Genomic DNA, 19,382 nt, shown 5'->3' with positions numbered 1-19,382 from the left:
GATTACAAGCATGCTTCTGGAACCAATTATGCTGGCAAACCAAGGTTTCACTGTACATGATTTTCTGGTTAGCCTCCATTTACCGTATTTTCACGCAAATAACACGCACCCGTATAAAACGCGCACACGAATATAGCGCGCAGAAATCACGATGATTTGCACAAAAACTTTGATATACCGCGCTCACTGGTATACCGCGCATGCTGCCCGACGCTCCTTTCGCCCGCCCTGACTTTCCGTGCGCTGTCCCGACTCTCCGTTCACCCCCCCTGACTTCCGTGCACTGTCCCCCCTTGAAGGTCTGTCCCCATCCTGAAAGCCTGATGCCCCCCCCCCCGACGTCCGATACATCCCTCCCCCCCCCCCCGAAGGACCGCCGACTCCCCAACAATATCGGGCCAGGAGGGAGCCCAAATCCTCCTGGCCACGGCGACCCCCTAACCCCACCCCGCACTACATTACGGGCAGGAGGGATCCCAGGCCCTCCTGCCCTCGACGCAAACCCCCCTCCCCCCCAAGAACCTCCGACCGCCCCCCAGCCGACCCGCGATCCCCCTGGCGACCCCCACGACCCCCCCACCCCCCTTCCCCGTACCTTTGGTAGTTGGGCCAGAAGGGAGCCCAAACCCTCCTGGCCACGGCGACCCCCTAACCCCACCCCGCACTACATTACGGGCAGGAGGGATCCCAGGCCCTCCTGCCCTCGACGCAAACCCCCCTCCCCCCCAAGAACCTCCGACCGCCCCCCAGCCGACCCGCGATCCCCCTGGCGACCCCCACGACCCCCCCACCCCCCTTCCCCGTACCTTTAGTAGTTGGCCGGACAGACGGGAGCCAAACCCGCCTGTCCGGCAGGCAGCCAACGAAGGAATGAGGCCGGATTGGCCCATCCATCCTAAAGCTCCGCCTACTGGTGGGGCCTAAGGCGCGTGGGCCAATCAGAATAGGCCCTGGAGCCTTAGGTCCCACCTGGGGGCGCGGCCTGAGGCACATGGTCGGGTTGGGCCCATGTGCCTCAGGCCGCGCCCCCAGGTGGGACCTAAGGCTCCAGGGCCTATTCTGATTGGCCCACGCGCCTTAGGCCCCACCAGTAGGCGGAGCTTTAGGATGGATGGGCCAATCCGGCCTCATTTCTTCCTTGGCTGCCTGCCGGACAGGCGGGTTTGGCTCCCGTCTGTCCGGCCAACTACTAAAGGTACGGGGAAGGGGGGTGGGGGGGGCGTGGGGGTCGCCAGGGGGATCGCGGGTCGGCTGGGAGGCGGTCGGAGGTTCTTGGGGGGGAGGGGGGTTTGCGTCGAGGGCAGGAGGGCCTGGGATCCCTCCTGCCCGTAATGTAGTGCGGGGTGGGGTTAGGGGGTCGCCGTGGCCAGGAGGGTTTGGGCTCCCTTCTGGCCCAACTACCAAAGGTACGGGGAAGGGGGGTGGGGGGGTCGTGGGGGTCGCCAGGGGGATCGCGGGGCGGCTGGGAGGCGGTCGGAGGTTCTTGGGGGGGAGGGGGGTTTGCGTCGAGGGCAGGAGGGCCTGGGATCCCTCCTGCCCGTAATGTAGTGCGGGGTGGGGTTAGGGGGTCGCCGTGGCCAGGAGGGTTTGGGCTCCCTTCTGGCCCGATATTGTCGGGAAGTCGGCGGTCGTTCGGGGTGGGGGTGCGAGTGGTCCTGCCGGGGGGGGGGGATGTATCGGACGTCGGGGAGTCGGCCGGGCAAGAGGGCTTGGGCTCCCTCTTGCTCCGATCGTGGATGCGGGTGCGGATGGGAGCGCGTGCGAGCGGTCGTTCGGGGTGGGGGTGCGAGCGGTCCTGCTGGGGGGGTGAATCAGGCGTCGGGCGGGGTGGGAACTATGTTTTAAAACTTTGGTATACCGCGCTCACGCATATAACGCGCGAGGGGTATGCGCGATAGGTAAAAACGCGTATAACGCGCGCGTTATATGCGTGAAAATACGGTACTTTAATCACTTTTGATAGGTAATTAGGGGGTCCATGACCCTTATTGCCCATTAACACAGGTCACTGCTAGTCCGCTTCTGTCTATAAGTATAAAGAAAAGTACGCAGCTACTTTCTTTTATAGAATGCTAGCATTACAGGTCAAATGCCCACATAGGCAGCTAAGTTTGCGCAATTACACCAACCACAGAGCTGGTAAAAATGTTAGCGTCCAGATGCCAGTATTCTAGTTATTTACACACCAAGGCCCAGATTCTGTGTATGGCACCATCATCGGCAGCCACCTTAAAAATGGCCGCCGATCATGTGCCACTACGCAACGGTGCCGTTTACGGAATCGCAGCTGTGTGGATGACAGACGATCAGAAATGGAGGCCAGGGTTTTAAAGGCCTACATTTCCGGCGCCTGTCTTCCACAACAATTGCATCCACGTAGGCGCTTTATGATGCCACTGCCAGCATTAACCACGTAGGATGACCAAGGAGTAAAGGGAGCGCTAAAGGAGGACAAAGCAATCGCCGACAAACTGAACTCATTTTTTTCGTCTGTATTTACCGAAGAGGATATACACAGCATACCGGAACCCATCAGGCTATATGCTGGAAGTGAAAACGGGAAACTGACAGGGTTGACAGTCAGCCTAGAAGAGGTATACAGGCAGATTGATAGGCTCATGAGCGATAAATCCCCGGGACCGGATGGCATCCATCTGAGGGTCATCAAGGAACTGAAAGGGACCATAGCTGAACTGCTTCAACTAATATCGAATCTGTCGATCAAAACAGGAAAGATTCTGGAGGACTGGAAGGTGGCGAATGTTACGCCGATTGTCAAAAAAGGTTTGAGGGGAGACCCGGGAAACTACAGACCAGTGAGTCTGACCTCGGTACCAGGAAAGATGGTAGAGGCGCTGATAAAGGACCGCATCATTGATCACCTTGACGGACACGGGCTGATGAGGACCAGCCAGCACGGTCTCAGCAAAGGCAGATCTTGTTTGACAAACTTGCTGCACTTCTTCGAGGGAGTAAACAGGCAGATAGACAAGGGTGAACTGGTCGACACTGTATATCTGGATTTTCAGAAGGCGTTTGACAAGGTTCCACATGAACGACTACTTCAGAAAATTGCGAGCCATGGAATCGAGGGTGAAATACTCACATGGATTAAAAACTGTCTGGAGCATAGGAAACAGAGAATGGGGGTAAATGAACAATACTCGGACTGGAAGAACATCGCCAGCGGGGTGCCGCAGGCCTTGGTGCTTAGACCCGTGCTCTTCAACATCTTCATAAACGATCTGGACATAGATACGACGAGCGAGGTGATAAAATTTGCGGACGATACAAAGTTATTCAGAGTAGTGACGACGCAGGGGGATTGCGAAGATCTACAACGTGACATAATCAGGCTCGAGGATTGGGCTGCGACATGGCAGATGAGGTTCAACGTGGACAAGTGTAAAGTGATGCATGTTGGTAACAAAAATCTCATGCATGAATACAGGATGTCCGGGACGGTACTTGGAGAGACCTCCCATGAAAGGGACTTGGGAGTTCTGATAGACAAGTCGATGAAGCCATCCGCTTAATGTACGGCGGTGGCGAAAAGGTTGAACAGAATGCTAGGAATAATAAAGAAGGGGATCACGAACAGATCGGAGAAGGTTATCATGCTGCTGTACCGGGCCATGGTGTGCCCTCACCTGGAGTACTGCATCCAGCACTGGTCGCCGTATATGAAGAAGGACAGGGTACTACTTGAAAGAGTCCAAAGAGCGACTAAGATGGTTAAGGGGTTGGAGGAGCTGCCGTACAGCGAAAGATTAGAGAAACTGGGCCTCTTCTCCCTTGAGCAGAGGAGATTGAGAGGGGACATGATCGAAACATTAAAGGTATTGAAGGGGATAGACTTAGTAGATAAGGACAGGTTGTTCACCCTCTCCAAGGTAGGGAGAACAAGAGGGCACTCTCTAAAGTTGAAAGGGGACAGATTTTGCACGAATGTAAGGAAGTTCTTCTCCACCCAGAGGGTGGTAGAAAACTGGAACGCTCTTCCGGAGTCTGTCATAGGGGAACCCACCCTCCAGGGATTCAAGACTAAGTTAGACAAGTTCCTGCTATATAAGGACTTACGCTGGTAGGGCTAGTGTCAGTTAGGGCGCTGGTCTTTGACCAGAGGGCCGCTGCGTGAGCGGACTGCTGGGCATGATGGATCACTGATCTGACCCAGTAGCGGCAATTCTTATGTTCTTATGTTTACAACGGCGCTAGGCATTGTGAAGTTACTATGTGGATGGGTTATTGGCAGCCTTTTAGGAGGAGCTCTTAGTTACCTCCATTTAAAAACATTAAAAAAGTGGTTTGTTTTTTAATCGGTGCAACCAATTAGTGTGCCAATTAAGTCAATTAAACCGAATTAAGTTAGGCAGCGGTGGGGCGCCTACTGCCACCTAACCTATGGCACGTTATCCAAAATTCGGGCCTTATTTGTTGTTTAAATGTTAGCACCTTCTTTATAGAATGTGGGAGATGGTTCCAAATTGACAGTCTGAGTTAAGTCCTCTTTTCAACTTTTTTTTACTTTCATCGTAGCATTATTCAAGAAAATGTACCCACAGGTGGTCCCACCTACTTGGATGGAGCCAAAAGCTCACTCAGTCTCTTCCCAATGATGCTGAGGTTTGGGTCAACAGACACATGTAAAGACAACCTAAAAGATTCTTACAAGAGGGGGGCAAAGATATGTGAGGATCACTAGGTTATGTTTACTCTTGCCTTACAACCAGTTAAGAGTTCCACCACACAATTATCCACAAACTAGCTGCGTCTTACTGTAATTCTCAATTTGCGTTCGTTCCGCAACTCAGTGGTGACAGCAACTCTTACAGTGATGCCAAAAGGTTCATGGCACTTGTTCTACACCTGCTTCACACAGTTATAGTAAGTGGTAGACTGTCGTCTAAAATGGAATGCTCCAAGGTTTTGCATCCCACCCGTTGACTTGGCATGCTCTGACGTTGGATATTGACACCAGTGGTGTAATAAGGGATAGGGGGGGGCCGCTCTGTTTGCCATCTTGGTGGGGGGGCACCAGCACCTCCCCTCCTCTCCTTCCCACTCCTCCCCCGCCACGTGCGCGCCTTCAATTCCCCGCCACCGCACCTCTAGCTCTTCGCCGGCGAGCAGCAGTTCCGACTTGCTGCTCACGCTAGCCTCAGCGCTCCCCTCTGATGTTTGCTTCCCGCTCCTGCAACTAAGAAGTGATGTCAGAGGGAGAGCCGACGCTGGCACGGGCAGCGCGTTAAAGATACTGCTCGCGCCGGGGAAGCTAAACAGGGGAAGGGAAGGGGAGCGCATGTGACAGGGGGGGAGCAGAGAAGAGGGCGAGGGGTGGGCCCAGCCACTTCCCATCCTCGCCCTGATTGACACCAGGGGTTTGCTGCTGTGCTGTGTTTATGAGGAAAGGCTTTGCAAGTCAGGCACGATCCTTCCTATTGCAGCGCTCCCTGTAGGTCAATAGAGGATACTGCCCCATGAAATCTTCCTGAGACCAACAGAAGGCTTTCCATTATTTGCAAATTAAAAGCAATTTGAGGTTATATACATATATATCTGTCTCTATCTACGCATATGTATATGTAGCAGCGGTCTCCAACTCAAACCCTTTGCAGGGCCACATTTTGGATTTGTGGGTCCTTGGAGGGCCGCAGAAAAAAATAGTTAATGTCTTATTAAAGAAACGACAATTTTGCACGAGGTAAAACTCGTTATAGTTTATAAATCTTTCCTTTTGGCTAAGGGCTCCTTTTACGAAGCCGCGTTAGCGGTTTAGCGTTCCTAATAGCGCGCGCTAATTTGCCGGCCGCGCTAGCCGCTACCGCCTCCTCTTGAGCAGATGGTAGTTTTTCGGCTAGCGCGGGGCTTAGCACGCGTTAAAAAAGTGCGTGCAGTAAAGCCGCTAACGCGGCTTCGTAAAGTCTTAATAGTAATATTGTCATTTATGGCTAAGGAGACATATGATCAAAAAACTGTTTTATTTTACTTTTGTGATTATGATAAACATACCGAGGGCCTCAAAATAGTACCTGGCGGGCTGCATGTGGCCCCCCCCAGGCCGCAAGTTTGAGACCACTGATGTATAGAGATAGATATATACTCCCCCCATCATTATTTATTGAAAGAAACATATCTGTCAATGTATACTCATCATTACCAAAGCATTCCAAAAATAGAATTCCTATTCATGCAGGTAGATACAGAACAAAAATACATATTTCGTAAATATGAACAAAATGATAACAAACACTTAGGGTTCAATACAAAGTTTTGCACACAGTCTGCATAGATGGAGGAATGACCAATCCGGCCTTTCAGATGGGCCAAGCGCATATGCCCCCTCACCCCCACCATGCCTAATCGATATGCAATCCGGATCGGCCCCTTTGAGTTTCAACAGTTTTCCAGTTTGCCTCGTAGGACTCCCAGCGGCAGGGAAAATTGTTGGGACCACAAGGGGGGGGGGGGGGAAAGATGTGAAGAATTAGGTCCAAAAGATTATTTCCTGTTGATTAATAATTCCATTGCTAGTGTGTGTGTGTGTGTTTTTTTTATAATGCATACCAGTTTTACAAAGTGCATGCTTTTATTTTTGTTTTTTAAATTTTGAACTGGCAAGCTAAAAAAAAAAAAATAAATATCCAATGTTTTCCTGTTTCTTTTTTTTTTTATTCGTAGTAACATTATTTTATACAATCTAGAACCTAGCATTTAAAAAAATGTGTATCATGACACCCCTGGTATAGTGACGGCTAATGCACATGCTAGATCTGCAAATAATATTAATCATAATGAATAATAATAATAAAAAATAAGTTTTGAGTTATTTTTTCCTTTGGAAGCAATATAAATATTAAAAGCAGGCCATTACATAGTTGCCTTAAGGAACAAAAAAAAAAAAATGGCGGATGGCTTAGGTTTGCCTCATGGCAATAGCTATACGGACTGCATACACGTACGCAGGCACACACTCACACACACACATAATACAAATTCATGACCTGCTCTTGAAATTAAAAAAATGTATAAATAAAGAATAAAAACTAAGAGAAAAGAAAAACTTTGTAGGCCAAACGTGGCAGTGGCATAATTAATGCCCTCAGCACATGTGCAACTTTGGATTTTTTTTGGTACCCACGTCTTTTCATCTCACGTCACCAGAAAATCCTCTGATATCAACCGATGGGGGTAATATAAGGCATAATCTGCAGGAGCATTAATGATCCATGCTTCATGCTCAGTTCAGAGTCTCAGAGGAGGGCAGGCGTATAATATAATATCTCTCTCTCTATATATATATATATTTTTTTTTTTTCATTTGACTCACTCCATCTCAATTAAGGAAATAAAATTTCAAAGAGATTGCTCCCCTTTTCACTTCCCCCAAAATAAAATTTTTTTAAAAATATAAGTCAAACCAAAAAGGCTCTAAACTGACTTTCGCCTTCTCATCAACCTGTGGCAATCTGTAAAGCTGTGTAACCCAGGTGAGACAGAGCTAACGGGGGAGGGGAAAAGACTGTTCTTTAATGTGCTCGGCGAGATCTCCTCGATCTTGTAGGAGATGGAGTGAAAGTACTGAGGGTTCACCTTGGAGCTGAAGGAGTTTGGGTGGGAAACCACCCGGCTGGTGTACTCTTGGGACCTGTAACACATGCAAGAACACACTGACTGGAGGTCCGTTACTTCCGCCTTGTACCGCGGCCGCCCGTGCTGAGAATCTTCCTGGATATGGATGATCATGCTGTTGCGATTCCCCGCCAAGGATGCTCTTTCTTCCGCATCCCTTCTCTCGTCCTCGCTGTTCATGGTCAAGAACCTGAGAACTACCAGATTGAGAAATGCCCCGATGACTGTCAATCCCACTAGAATGTACATAAAGCTAAAAGCCACGTACAGTGGCTTCCTTTGTAAGGCCCTGTTTTTCTGCAGCGCCACGTAGTCTCCAAACCCTATTGTAGTCAACGTTATAAAGCAGTAATAATAAGCTTGGAAAAAGCTCCACTCCTCGTAGTGGGAAAAAGCTGCAGCGCCAATGCAGAGGGTGCCCATGCAGGAGAAGAAGCCCACCGTGACCATGTTCTCCATGGACACCTCGGTGCTCCTCATCCCGCAGCACTTCTTGATGCGCTTCAAGAGGTACTTGACGAAGGTGTTCATGCGCTCACCCAAGCTCTGGAACATGACTAGGGTTAGGGGGATTCCAAGAACGGCATAGAACATGCAGAAAGCCTTTCCGGCATCAGTCCCTGGAGCAGCGTGGCCATAACCTGCAGAGGGAACAAAAAGGAAAAAAAAAAAAAAAGAGTCCATTATTTTGGAGCATTATGGACAACTACGCACGAATCAATCGCTTGGAGGAAGTTTATCGACAGGATGACATTGGTCCAGGTAAAATTTACACAGGGATGCTGAGATTCAAGTGAGTACAAGCACATATGATCCAAGTACAGGTGAGAAAAATACCAGCGGTGGACTGAATTAAAAATTGCCCCTGACTCACCACCTCAGAATGGAAAAACTATTGGACTAAATCTATCCGACCATCCTTATCCGCAGGTATTTTACAATTTTCATATTTTCTTTTACATAAAGCTTACTGGACTCCTTCAAAACTTGCAAAACTTTCACGTAAACTACCTGATCTTTGTTGGTACTTCACCTGGATCATTATCACATATGATCTTTTCTTGTAACAACTTATCACAATCTTGGTCTCAAATTTGGGTTACCATGTCTAATGTGTTTACTATAACTAGTCCTTTAACTTATAGAACACTTATACTTCGATCGTCCGACCCCAATCTTGATTTCAAACCAGTCTACTCTAGATTATTTGATTTTATGATTGCTTGCATATTATTGCCACTTATTGGAAAAACAACTTAACAGTTTCCTACCATGAATAGTGGAATACATTAAGGGGATAATAATCAAAACAAGCGTCTAAGTCCCCTTTTGGCCTATGTCCTTAAACGTTCAACGCAGAAGCAGGGAAAGTGTCCATAACCAAAACAAACGTTCTTGTTTTGATTATGGCCTGCCTCTACTAAACGCCCAGATCACCACTACGTCTAAAAGTACACCCCACGACGTCTACACTTTTTGGCCATAATGAACCAAAAAAACGCCTAAGCCCCAAACGTCCAACAGAAGGGCTTTTAGGCAAAGGAGGAGCCAGTCCTTCGCCTAAAAGCTAGATTCTGTAACCGGTGTCTGTCAAAAACAACACCGGTTACAGAATCCCCCCCCCAACGATCCAAGCAGGAGGGTAACCAAGCCCTCCTGCCATGTCGAACCATGAACACCCCCTCCCTGACAACATTGGGGCAAAAGTGAGCCCAAACCCTCTTGCCACATTGAACCGCGGTAACCCCGACGATATCAGGACATGAGAAAACCAAGCCCTCTTGCCCTGTGGCAGCCGCGGCACCCCCGACGATCCCCGGCGATCATGCTCCCCCCCCACCGAGTACAATTGTGCCAGGAGGGAGCCCAAACCCTCCTGGCCCCGGTGCCCCCCCCCCCCCCGAGTACGATCAGGCCAGGAGGGAGCCCAAAACCTCCTGGCCCCGGCGACCACACCCCCGAGTATGATTGGGCCAGGAGGGAGCCCAAACCCTCCTGGCCCCGGCGACTCCCCTCGAGTACGATCGGGCCAGGAGAGAACCCAAACCCTCCTGGCCCCGGCGACCCCCCCCCCGCGACTGGAATGGGCCAGGAGGGAGGCCAAGCCCTCCTGGCTCCGGTGACCCCCTAACCCTCATCCCCCACTACATTACGGGCAGGAGGGATCCCAGGCCCTCCTGCCCTCGATGCAATCCCCCTCCCCCCAACAACCGCCCCCCCAGAACCCCCGATCGCCCCCCGCCGACCCACGCCCCCCCCCGGCCGACCCCGCGACCCCCCCACCCCACCCCCTTCCTCGTACCTTTTTAGAGTTGGCCGGACAGACGGGTACCAAACCCGCTCATCCGGCAGGCAGCCGACACCAGAATGGGGCCGGATTGGCCCAGCCGTCCCAAAACCCCGCCCACAGGTGGAGCCTAAGGCGCCTGGGCCAATCAGAATAGGAATTCCAATTATAGGAATGTATGGGTGCCTTTAGTTAGATATTGTGATACATAGTCATACGGATTTTCTATCATTTGACACATAATTGTATTTGCTTTATGTCATCAGGCTTATCATAATATAGGTTGGATATTCTGCATGTTACATTTTCTTTTCACACTTCTTGTACACTTGATCTGGTGTGATCTTTTTGTGAGTATTATACCATGTTGTATATTTGTATCGATCTTACATTTTGTTGTGTATGTTTGTTATTGAAAAATTCAATAAAAATATTGAAAAAGAAAAGTCAATCGGATTGGATTGTATTTACGTTTATATGTTTTATCATTTAATTATATGCCCCTGAAGAAACTGAACAGGCGAAACCGCGTTGAGAGCTGCTCCAGGGAGCATTTTCCAAAAACGCCTTCATCCTCATTGGGTCTCCCTGACCATTTCATCCAGAGGGGCCAGCGGTGCATAAGCAGTAAGAGAAGTGCACTCATACGCGAGCAAAAATTTAAATAATCCACCGTTGCCAACAACTATTCGCAGTGGCTCCGAATATTTTATAGCCAAACAACATAATATCAAAATTAATAAACTTCTAAAAACAACAGAAGGCATCCCTTAATAAATCAGCACACTAGACCGACTTTGATTCAGAATACAGCAGTAAGAATGGTTTATGGCCTGAGGCAGTATGACCACGTGACCCCTTGTTACCGTGAGCTGCACTGGCTTCCGGTGGAGGCCTGGGTGATCTTTAAGTTGGGATGCCTATATTATAAAGTTGCTTTTGGTATTGCCCCATTATATCTTGTCGACAGATTTGTTATCATGGCGCATGAGAATAGTAGAAAATCTCATGCCCTATTTACGTTCCCTTCAGCTAAGGGTTGTAAAAGTAAGAAACATCACGGGCATTGTCTTTCTTACCAAGCAGCTTATTATGGCAAAGATTTCCGTCCACTATTGATTAGATCCACATCTTATGAACACTACAGAAAACTTCCGAAGACTTCTTTTTTCCAAATTCTTGATTAATTAATTTTAAAATTTTAAAATTAATTAATTCTTGATTAATTAATTTTACGAAGGCACATTAGCGGTTTAACGCGCGCTAAACCGCCAGCCACGTTAGCCGCTACCGCTTCCTCTGGAGCAGGCGCTAGTTTTCCGGCTAGTGCGGGAGGTTAGCGCGTGATGAAAAGTCGCGTGCGTTAAAGCCGCTACCGCGGCTTCGTGAAAGGAGCCCTAAATTTCTGTATATCACATTATTTTTATATTCTCTCATAGCATAATCTTTTGTTAACCGCATTGAACTAAGGGTTATGCGGTCTAGAAATTTGCTTTCACGTTATGTTAAGTTACAGACTAGATGGGCCATTTATTTGGGCTTTGTCTGCCATCATGTTTCTACGCTTCTATTTATAATTGCTGACATATCACATTAAATTGATCATCATAGTACATCCATCTAAATCGATGCTCATTTTCCAAACCCCATCCTTTTAAACTGGGAACAGCTGACCTTTCAGTGAGTTTCTATATTTTCCATCCTTAAATCTCTAAGCAAAAAAAATCATGACAGGTTAAATTATACATTTTGGTGGACAAATGTATGTAATACATATAGATATGAGAGAATGAATGCAGAAAGTTTAGGGTTTAGTGTTTTATTTAACAAAATATGGAGTCCATTGGCTTTATTTGCTGTTTCACATTAAAAGATAATATAATACCTTCTGAGTTTTTTCATTATACATCTGGGATGGGATGGGGGAGGGTAGGGTAGGGAAAGATATTGGGAAAATGGATATTAAATTTTCATATTAAAGTTGTTTAGTATTGCTAATATTAATAATTGATGGAAGGGGGTTGGGTATAGCTATGATTCTATAATATTATTCTTTGAGATAGTGTATTCTTTGTTATATTTTGTTATTTTCAATCTAAATGTATTACACTATTGTAACTAAATAAAATAATAAAAATGTTTTAAAAAAATCTCTAAGCAATTCGTTCCACCAAACCACTTAGCTGGTCTTTCAGGACAATTGGGGTATTTCAAGAATCCAAAATAAATGAAGGTCGCTGGGGAGAACATCCTGCATCTTCATCCTTAAGCCTTTTAACTGCTGGAATTCCCACTAGATTTCTTGACTTGATCTTAACTAATGGCCCCAGACTACACTGTCTTAAATGATGCCACTAAATACCTGGGCCAGTTATTCCTGAGGCCCATTTTGCATATGAACTTGAAGGAGGAATTTGAATATCGAGGTTGTGACAGTCACACTTTCCTCAGTATTTTATAAAAGGCTCTGCTGAATATGGAGCCTTTTCTATGATATACAGTGGTACCTTGGATTACGAACATAATCCGTTCCAGGAGCATGCTCATAATCCAAAATGCTCGTTTATCAAAGCGAGTTTCCCCATAGGAAATAATGGAAACTCGCTTTGATGCTTCCCCCCCCCCCCGAGAACCGGCATTGCTCCCCTCGAAGGCCCCCCCCTGCGATACGGCACCCCCCCTGCCTCGAACCGGCACCCCCTGCCACGATCCGACCCCCCTGACACGAATGGGCATCCCCCGCCACGATCCGACCCCCCCATGCCACGATTGGGCACCCCCCCGCCGCTTCTTACCCTCATCTGGGCACTCTTGAAGATCGGCCTACTCGTCTGCTGGGCCTTGAGCATCTGAGCATGCTCAAGGCCTGCGAGTTCACGTTCACGTTCAGAACGTGAACTCGCAGGCCTTGAGCATGCTCAGATGCTCAAGGCCCAGCAGACGAGTAGGCCGATCTTCAAGAGTCCAGATGAGGGTAAGAAGCGGCGGGGGGGGTGCCCAATTGTGTCGGGGGGGATGTCGGATCGTGTCGGGGGGGTGCCCAATCGTGTCGGGGGGGGTCGGATCATGGCGGGGGGGGGGGTGCCGGTTCGAGGCAGGGGGGTGCCGGATCGCAGGGAGGGGCCGGATTGCTGGGGGGGGGGGTGCTCGTAAATCGAGCCATGCTCGGTTTCCGAGGCACCGATTTTGCAAATGTTTTGCTCGTCTTGCAAAAAACTCGCAAACCGGTGCACTCGTAAACCGAGGTACCACTGTATAGGACACTAGTGAATATATGTATACTTCCTTGCATATCCAGCAGGAGTAACAATTTTACCAAGCTGTTCATAGGGAGAAAGAGCAGCATCACCCAGCATCTTCCATGGATAAGTGACAGAAATTATAAGGGCAATTCATTAACAGGGCACTTCAATAAGAACATAAGAATAGCCTTACTAGGTCAGACCAATGGTCCATCAAGCCCAGTAGCCTGTTCTCACAGTGGCCAATCCAGGTCACTAGTACCTGGCTAAAACCCAAAGAATAGCAACATTCCAGCATCAAAAAGAATAGCAAGATTCCAGAACCCCAATGAGAGCAACATTCCAGAGCTGAGATTGTGATATCATAATGCCTCATTCCTCAGTGCCTCAGAGCCAACCTCATCAGTGGTATTACAATGGCTTGATTGTCCTGTACTTGGCACATATAAGAGCATAAGAACAGCCATATTGGGTCAGACCAAAGGTCCATCAAGCCCAATAGCCCGTCCTCACAGTGGCCAATCCAGGTCACTAATATTTGGCCAAAACCCAAGGAGTAGCAACATTCCATGCTACCAATCCAGGGCAAGCAGTGGCTCCCCTCCCCCCCCCCCCATGTATTTTTCAATAACAGACTATGGACTTTTTTCCTCTATGAAATTGTCCAAACCTTTCTTGATACCAGTTACATTAACCACTCTTTTTTTTTTTGTAAATTCTTTATTCAGTTTTACAACTTACAAGTGCAGTCGGAAATAACATTTAAACTTACAAACATCACTTGAATTTCTTTTACAATCATCTTAAATTAATGAAATTTATCCCCCCTCCCACCCTTACCATGTCATATATATTGACATATATCCTATAATATATTCATTTCTATTAATCCAAACATTTAATATAAGATCAGAAACCCCCATTAACCACTCTTACCATAACCTCTGGCAATATGTTTCAGAGCTTAACTATTCTCTGAGTGAAAAAATATTTCCTCCTATTGGTTTTAAAAGTATTTCCTTGTAACTTCATCAAGTCTTTGTAATTTTTGATGGAGTAAAAAATGTATCCACTTGTACCTTTTCTACACCACTCAAGATTTTGTAGACTTTAATCCTATCTCCCCTCAGCCTTCTCTTTTCCAAGCTGAAGAGCTCTAACCTCTTTAGTCTTTCCTCAAATGAGAGGAGTTCCATCCCCTTTATCATCTTGGTCGCTCTTCTTTGAACCTTTTCTAGTTCCGCTCTATCTTTCTTGAGATAAGGAGACCAGATTTGAACGCAATACTCCAGATGAGGTCGCACCATGGAGCAATACAGGGGCATTATGATATTCTTAGTCTTGTTAACCATCTGTGATTCTTTTTAATCATTCCTAGCATCTTGTTTGCTTTTTTGGTTGCCGCCACACATTGGGCAGAAGGTTTCAGCGTATTGTCTACAATGACACCCAGATCCTTTTCTTGGTCGCTCACCCCCAAGGTGGACTCTAGTATCTGATAACTATGATTTGGGTTCACTTTGCATTTCTCCACATTAAATTTCAGTGGGAAAGTAAGAACATTTCCCCAACCCCTTAATCTACCCTTTAAATCCCTGGCTTTAAAAAAATCCCTTTTTTTCAAATCTACGCATGCCTCTTAGTAGATGCATCAGTGTTAGATATATGCATGAATTCCCATTATAAAACTGGAAATACAAGCAATCTTTTGTGAACCACCAAACCCAGGTCATGCCCTCTTAGAATCTCTGCATCCTGGGCTTCTAGTATTGTTGTTCTTAGGTGCCATCGACTCGTGCCCGGGTCCTAGCGACTTGATGAATTGCAGATCTAAAAAGAAATCGGTTTTGTGCTAGTCCGGAATGGTCTTCCAGGGTCATCCCTGTGGTTGTTTTCAACATGTCCAGCCTCTTCGCCTGGTTCCTTCGATCTTCCCAAACATGATGTCCTCCTCCAGTGACGGTGTGACCAAAATAAGACAGTCTTAACTTCATCATTTGGGCTTCGAGCGACATGGCCGGTTTGATCTCTTCCAGAATCGATTTGTTAGTTCTAGTGGTCCACGGCACGCCTTGAATCCTTTTCCAGCGCCCAAGCTCAAATGAGTCAATCTTCTTTCTGTCTTATATAGTAACATAGTAAATGATGGCCGGCACCATTTTTCTAGGAGCTCATTATAGAATCACTGAGCATCCTAACATTTAGGTATCCCCAATTTATGCCATGGTTTTCTATATCAAAAGTTAGGCACTGGGGAGAGGGTGGCGCAGTGGTTAAAGCTACAGCCTCAGCACCCTGGGGTTCTGGGTTCAAATCCATGCTGCTCCTTGTGGCCCTGGGCAAGTCACTTAATCCCCCCCCCCATTGCCTCAGGACAGAAAGGGAAAAATGCTTGAGTACCTGAATAAACTCATGTAAGCCGTCCTGAGCTCTCCTGGGAGAACGGTATAGAAAATTGAAGAAATAAATAAATATCAGAGCCTAACGGCACCTAATTTACAAAGAGACACCTAACTCAAGAACATGCCCATGATCTGTTCCTAACCATGCCCCCTTTTAGTCTAGGTGCCTACTTTTTATAGAATTGGGATTTTCAAGTTAGGCGCCTTTCAATGAAGTCGAAATAAGACCTATTGTGAGGTTAGCACTGATTAAGCCTATTGCTCAATTAAAGTAGGAGCCAATATCAGTGCCTAACTTTAGGCAGACTTTATAGAATCAGGGCCTAAGGCCTGAATTCTATAAATGGAGCTTAATTACATTGTAACGCCACTCGACATGGTTGTCAGTCAACCACTAGGCGTCTTTTATAGAACTCCAGTCTAGCGGTACCTAGGTGTGCTTAAACGTCGCTAGGCACCCTAGAGGTAGGCGCCGGTATATTAGACCAGGTGTTACTTGGCCTAATTTCCCTGTGCCTAACTCGTACGCCGAGCGATGCCTAAGTCAACCAGGCCCGTTCTCCGCCCCTAACCAGGCCTACTTTTCATATAGGCGTCGTTAGACGTCGGAGGGTGCCTCAACTTAGGTGTCCTAAGAGTACCACGCCAAACTCTTTATTGTTGATTTCATTTTATTTATTTTTTTTTTTGATTGGCTGAAAACTGGTGTGGTCAATTATCATGCTAATTAAAAAAAAGTGTGTGGGTTCTGAAGATAGACATCCTTGATTAGAGCATCTAGCAGCGTCTAATGTAGGCATCCTATTAAAAAAAAAAAACCCAGGCCCTAACTGGTTATTTTCAGTGGTACTAATTGGTTACGTCATGCTGAAAATGCGTGTTAACCCTGAAGAGGCGATTTTGCCAGCCAGGAGCCATTTCTGGTCATTAAATCGCAACGTCTCCAACAAGTAAATATAGAAGAGGTTCTTATTGCATTTCCCCTATGGAAAAGCAGTTCTGGCTCCTCTCCGCCTACACGAGAGCCATGCACTGATTATATTATTTAGCTCGACTACAACAGGTAGAATTCTCTTCTAGAAGCACATAATAAATGCATAGTTTACCTCAAATAACAGTAATAAAGTTACTCCAATCAGTTCTTCTTGAAATCAGCAACCTCGCCCTTATTCAAGAAATGATCTTGCTGTTTGCAATTTTTCCATAAACAAAGGGTTGGGATTTCCCCCTCCCCCCCTCATTATCTGAATCCGTCTCTCACTTTGTTCTGTTTAACAGAGAGACTATATTTACAATGACTCACATAGTTTCCTGTGCTATTATTTTTGCTGCCTACTGGGCGCTTTGAATCCTTGTTTCTTAAATAGCTATTATGCCTAGGGATATCATGGTATTACAGTATACGCCAGACAGCTAACAGCTAAAATAACTGCAGGTCCAATATTGACAAATTGTGCCTCTCTGGTTGTCTGTCAAACTCATATTCATATATTTATTCATCTCAGTGCCAGATCGCGGCCCAAAAATGACAACTCTTGATTTTGATGTGATTACCAGATGGTTCCAGGTCATCAGAGATAAGTGACCTTCTGTAAGATGATTCTTTTCTTTGCCTGTGCATAAATTTTTATTTATAAGAACATGAGAATAGCCTTATTGGGTCAGACCAACGGTCCATCTGACGGTGGCCAATCCAGGTCACTAGTATCTGGCTGAAACCCATAGAGTAGCAACATTCCATGCTACCAACCTGGCCTGCTACCGATTCCATGTCTTAATAACAGACTATGGACTTTTCCTCTAGGAATTTGCCAGACATTTCGGTTCTATGCAATTTACTAAAAAGAGGTAAGATTGACCATAGTCAGCGATCTACAGCATAACTTGGCAGGTGGTTAACAAAGGAATTTACAGTGAGGTAACAAACAGAGATTTATACAGAGGTAGACCTGACCAATGTCATTGAGCTACAACATAGCTTGGCAGGGGCAATTAGCGATAGAAGTCTCATCCTAGGTGTCTTAGGAAGGACTGCCGAATTTAGAAAAGAGGTGTGTTTTCTGGAGCTTTCTGAAGTACATGTAAGAGGCTGATGCTCTGGCTAGATGGTTCCATTCTGGGTCTGCGGAAGCGGCTTGGTATGATAGGAGTCTGCTGATGAATCTTTTCTGAGTGCAACCTGTGATTGAGGGGAAGGTGAAGAATGATTGATGGCGTGTGGATTGGCCAGGTCTGGCAACAATGGAAAAAAAAGTTGTTAACCTACAATCATTCTCCATGTCTACATTGAAAGATTCAGATACTATTCACCTAAAGCTGGAAGCAATGGGGAATGCTGTTAGGTCAAAAAACCTAAGAATAATAAATTTTCCTAAAACTCACTTAATCTCACCTAAGATCCTTTTTCGGAAGTATCTTGGTGAGATTCTGGGTATGCAGAATTCTAAGACAGTACCTATCTCTACTCTCTATTATATACCAGTTAAACAAAGAGTATCAAGGCAGCAAGGAACAGATCAGTTAGAATCTATTGATATAGATCTGACAGATTTTTTGGAAGACTCCCAAGATGTAATACAGATGAGAGCTATCTTACTCAAGGATCTCCCGTATGAAGAACGGCTGGGTAAGTTGCAGCTATACTCACTTGAGGAGCGCAGAGAGAGGGAAGACATGATTGAGACGTTCAAATATGTCACGGGCCGTATCGAGGTGGAAGAAGATATCTTTTTTCTTAAAGGACCCACGGCAACAAGAGGGCATCCGTTGAAAATCAGGGGTGGGAAACTTCATGGCGACACCAGGAAGTATTTCTTCACCGAAAGGGTGCTTGATCATTGGAGTGATCTTTCACTGTGGGTAATCGAAGCCAGCAGTGTGCCAGATTTTAAGAAAAATGGGATAGGCATGTGGGATCTCTTCATGTAAGAAATTAGGAGGGTGGGTCATTAGAGTGGGCAGACTTGGTGGGCCGTGGCCCTTTTCTGCCGTCATTTTCTATGTTTCTATGTTTACTTGTAACTTTCTTGACTGAGAGCGATAAGGCATTGACGATGAAGCTTTTATTTAAAAGCAAAAATGCTTTATTTTGTGGAGCTAAGGTTCAGATGTTCCCTGATATGGCAAGATCAACCCAACTCGGAAGGAAGGGATTTTTAGCCTTGAAACCTTGAGTTGTGGAACTGCGTGCCACATTTTTTCTGAAGTTCCTTTGTAAGTGTTTGGTGACTTTTCAAAGTACAGATTATATTTTTTGGGATCCGGCTCTGTTGATACAATTTCTTGATCAAAAATAATGGGGGGATTATATATTTTGTTGGTTGAGATAGCTATTTTCAAATTGAGGAGCCTGATTTGAAAAAGATGCTTATATAGAAGGAAGATGTTTTCTTCCTTTAATTTTCCTTTGAAATAGATTTCTGTTATTAAATAGTGCACCTCTTCTTTTAATGAGGGCTAGATGGAATTTCTGATTTTGTAATGATAATAAGTATGTAAAATGATTTGTTGTTTCCATATCCTGTTATGTTTCTTTGTAAACATTATTTGAAATTAAAAAAAAGGCAACATAAGACTATGCAGACTTAAGCAGACTAAGGTGAGTAATCGCATAGGGTTCCATAGTGTTGGTGGAACAAAGTTGATTTCAATTGTTTCCGGAAGGAAAGGTAGAGGATTTCTTCAATCCTTGAAGTATGGAGTTCCATATGTAAGAACATAAGAATATAAGAGCATAAGCCTTACTGGGTCAGACCAATGGTCCATCAAGCCCAGTAGCCCGTTCTCACGGTGGCCAATCCAGGTCACTGGTACCTGGCC

At 46.2% G+C, this 19,382-nt stretch overlaps 1 protein-coding gene across 1 annotated transcript in view; it reads right to left on the bottom strand.

Annotated features, from left to right (window-relative positions):
• Positions 1-7,229: 7,229 nt before the first annotated feature.
• KCNK9 (potassium two pore domain channel subfamily K member 9) overlaps positions 7,230-19,382 on the bottom strand; it is a 242,851-nt gene continuing 230,698 nt past the window's right edge. Inside the window, exon 2 of the mRNA XM_033929609.1 lies at positions 7,230-8,273. Within this exon, the coding sequence (XP_033785500.1) occupies positions 7,432-8,273 (842 nt within the window). The 3' untranslated portion in view covers positions 7,230-7,431. The remainder of the gene's footprint in view (positions 8,274-19,382) is intronic.

This window comes from Geotrypetes seraphini, chromosome 2 (assembly GCF_902459505.1).
Source record: "Geotrypetes seraphini chromosome 2, aGeoSer1.1, whole genome shotgun sequence".
Classification (NCBI taxonomy): Eukaryota; Metazoa; Chordata; class Amphibia; order Gymnophiona; family Dermophiidae; genus Geotrypetes; species Geotrypetes seraphini.
The sequence above is the reverse complement of the archived record's forward strand: the minus strand, read 5'-3'. Positions and strand labels throughout refer to the sequence as shown.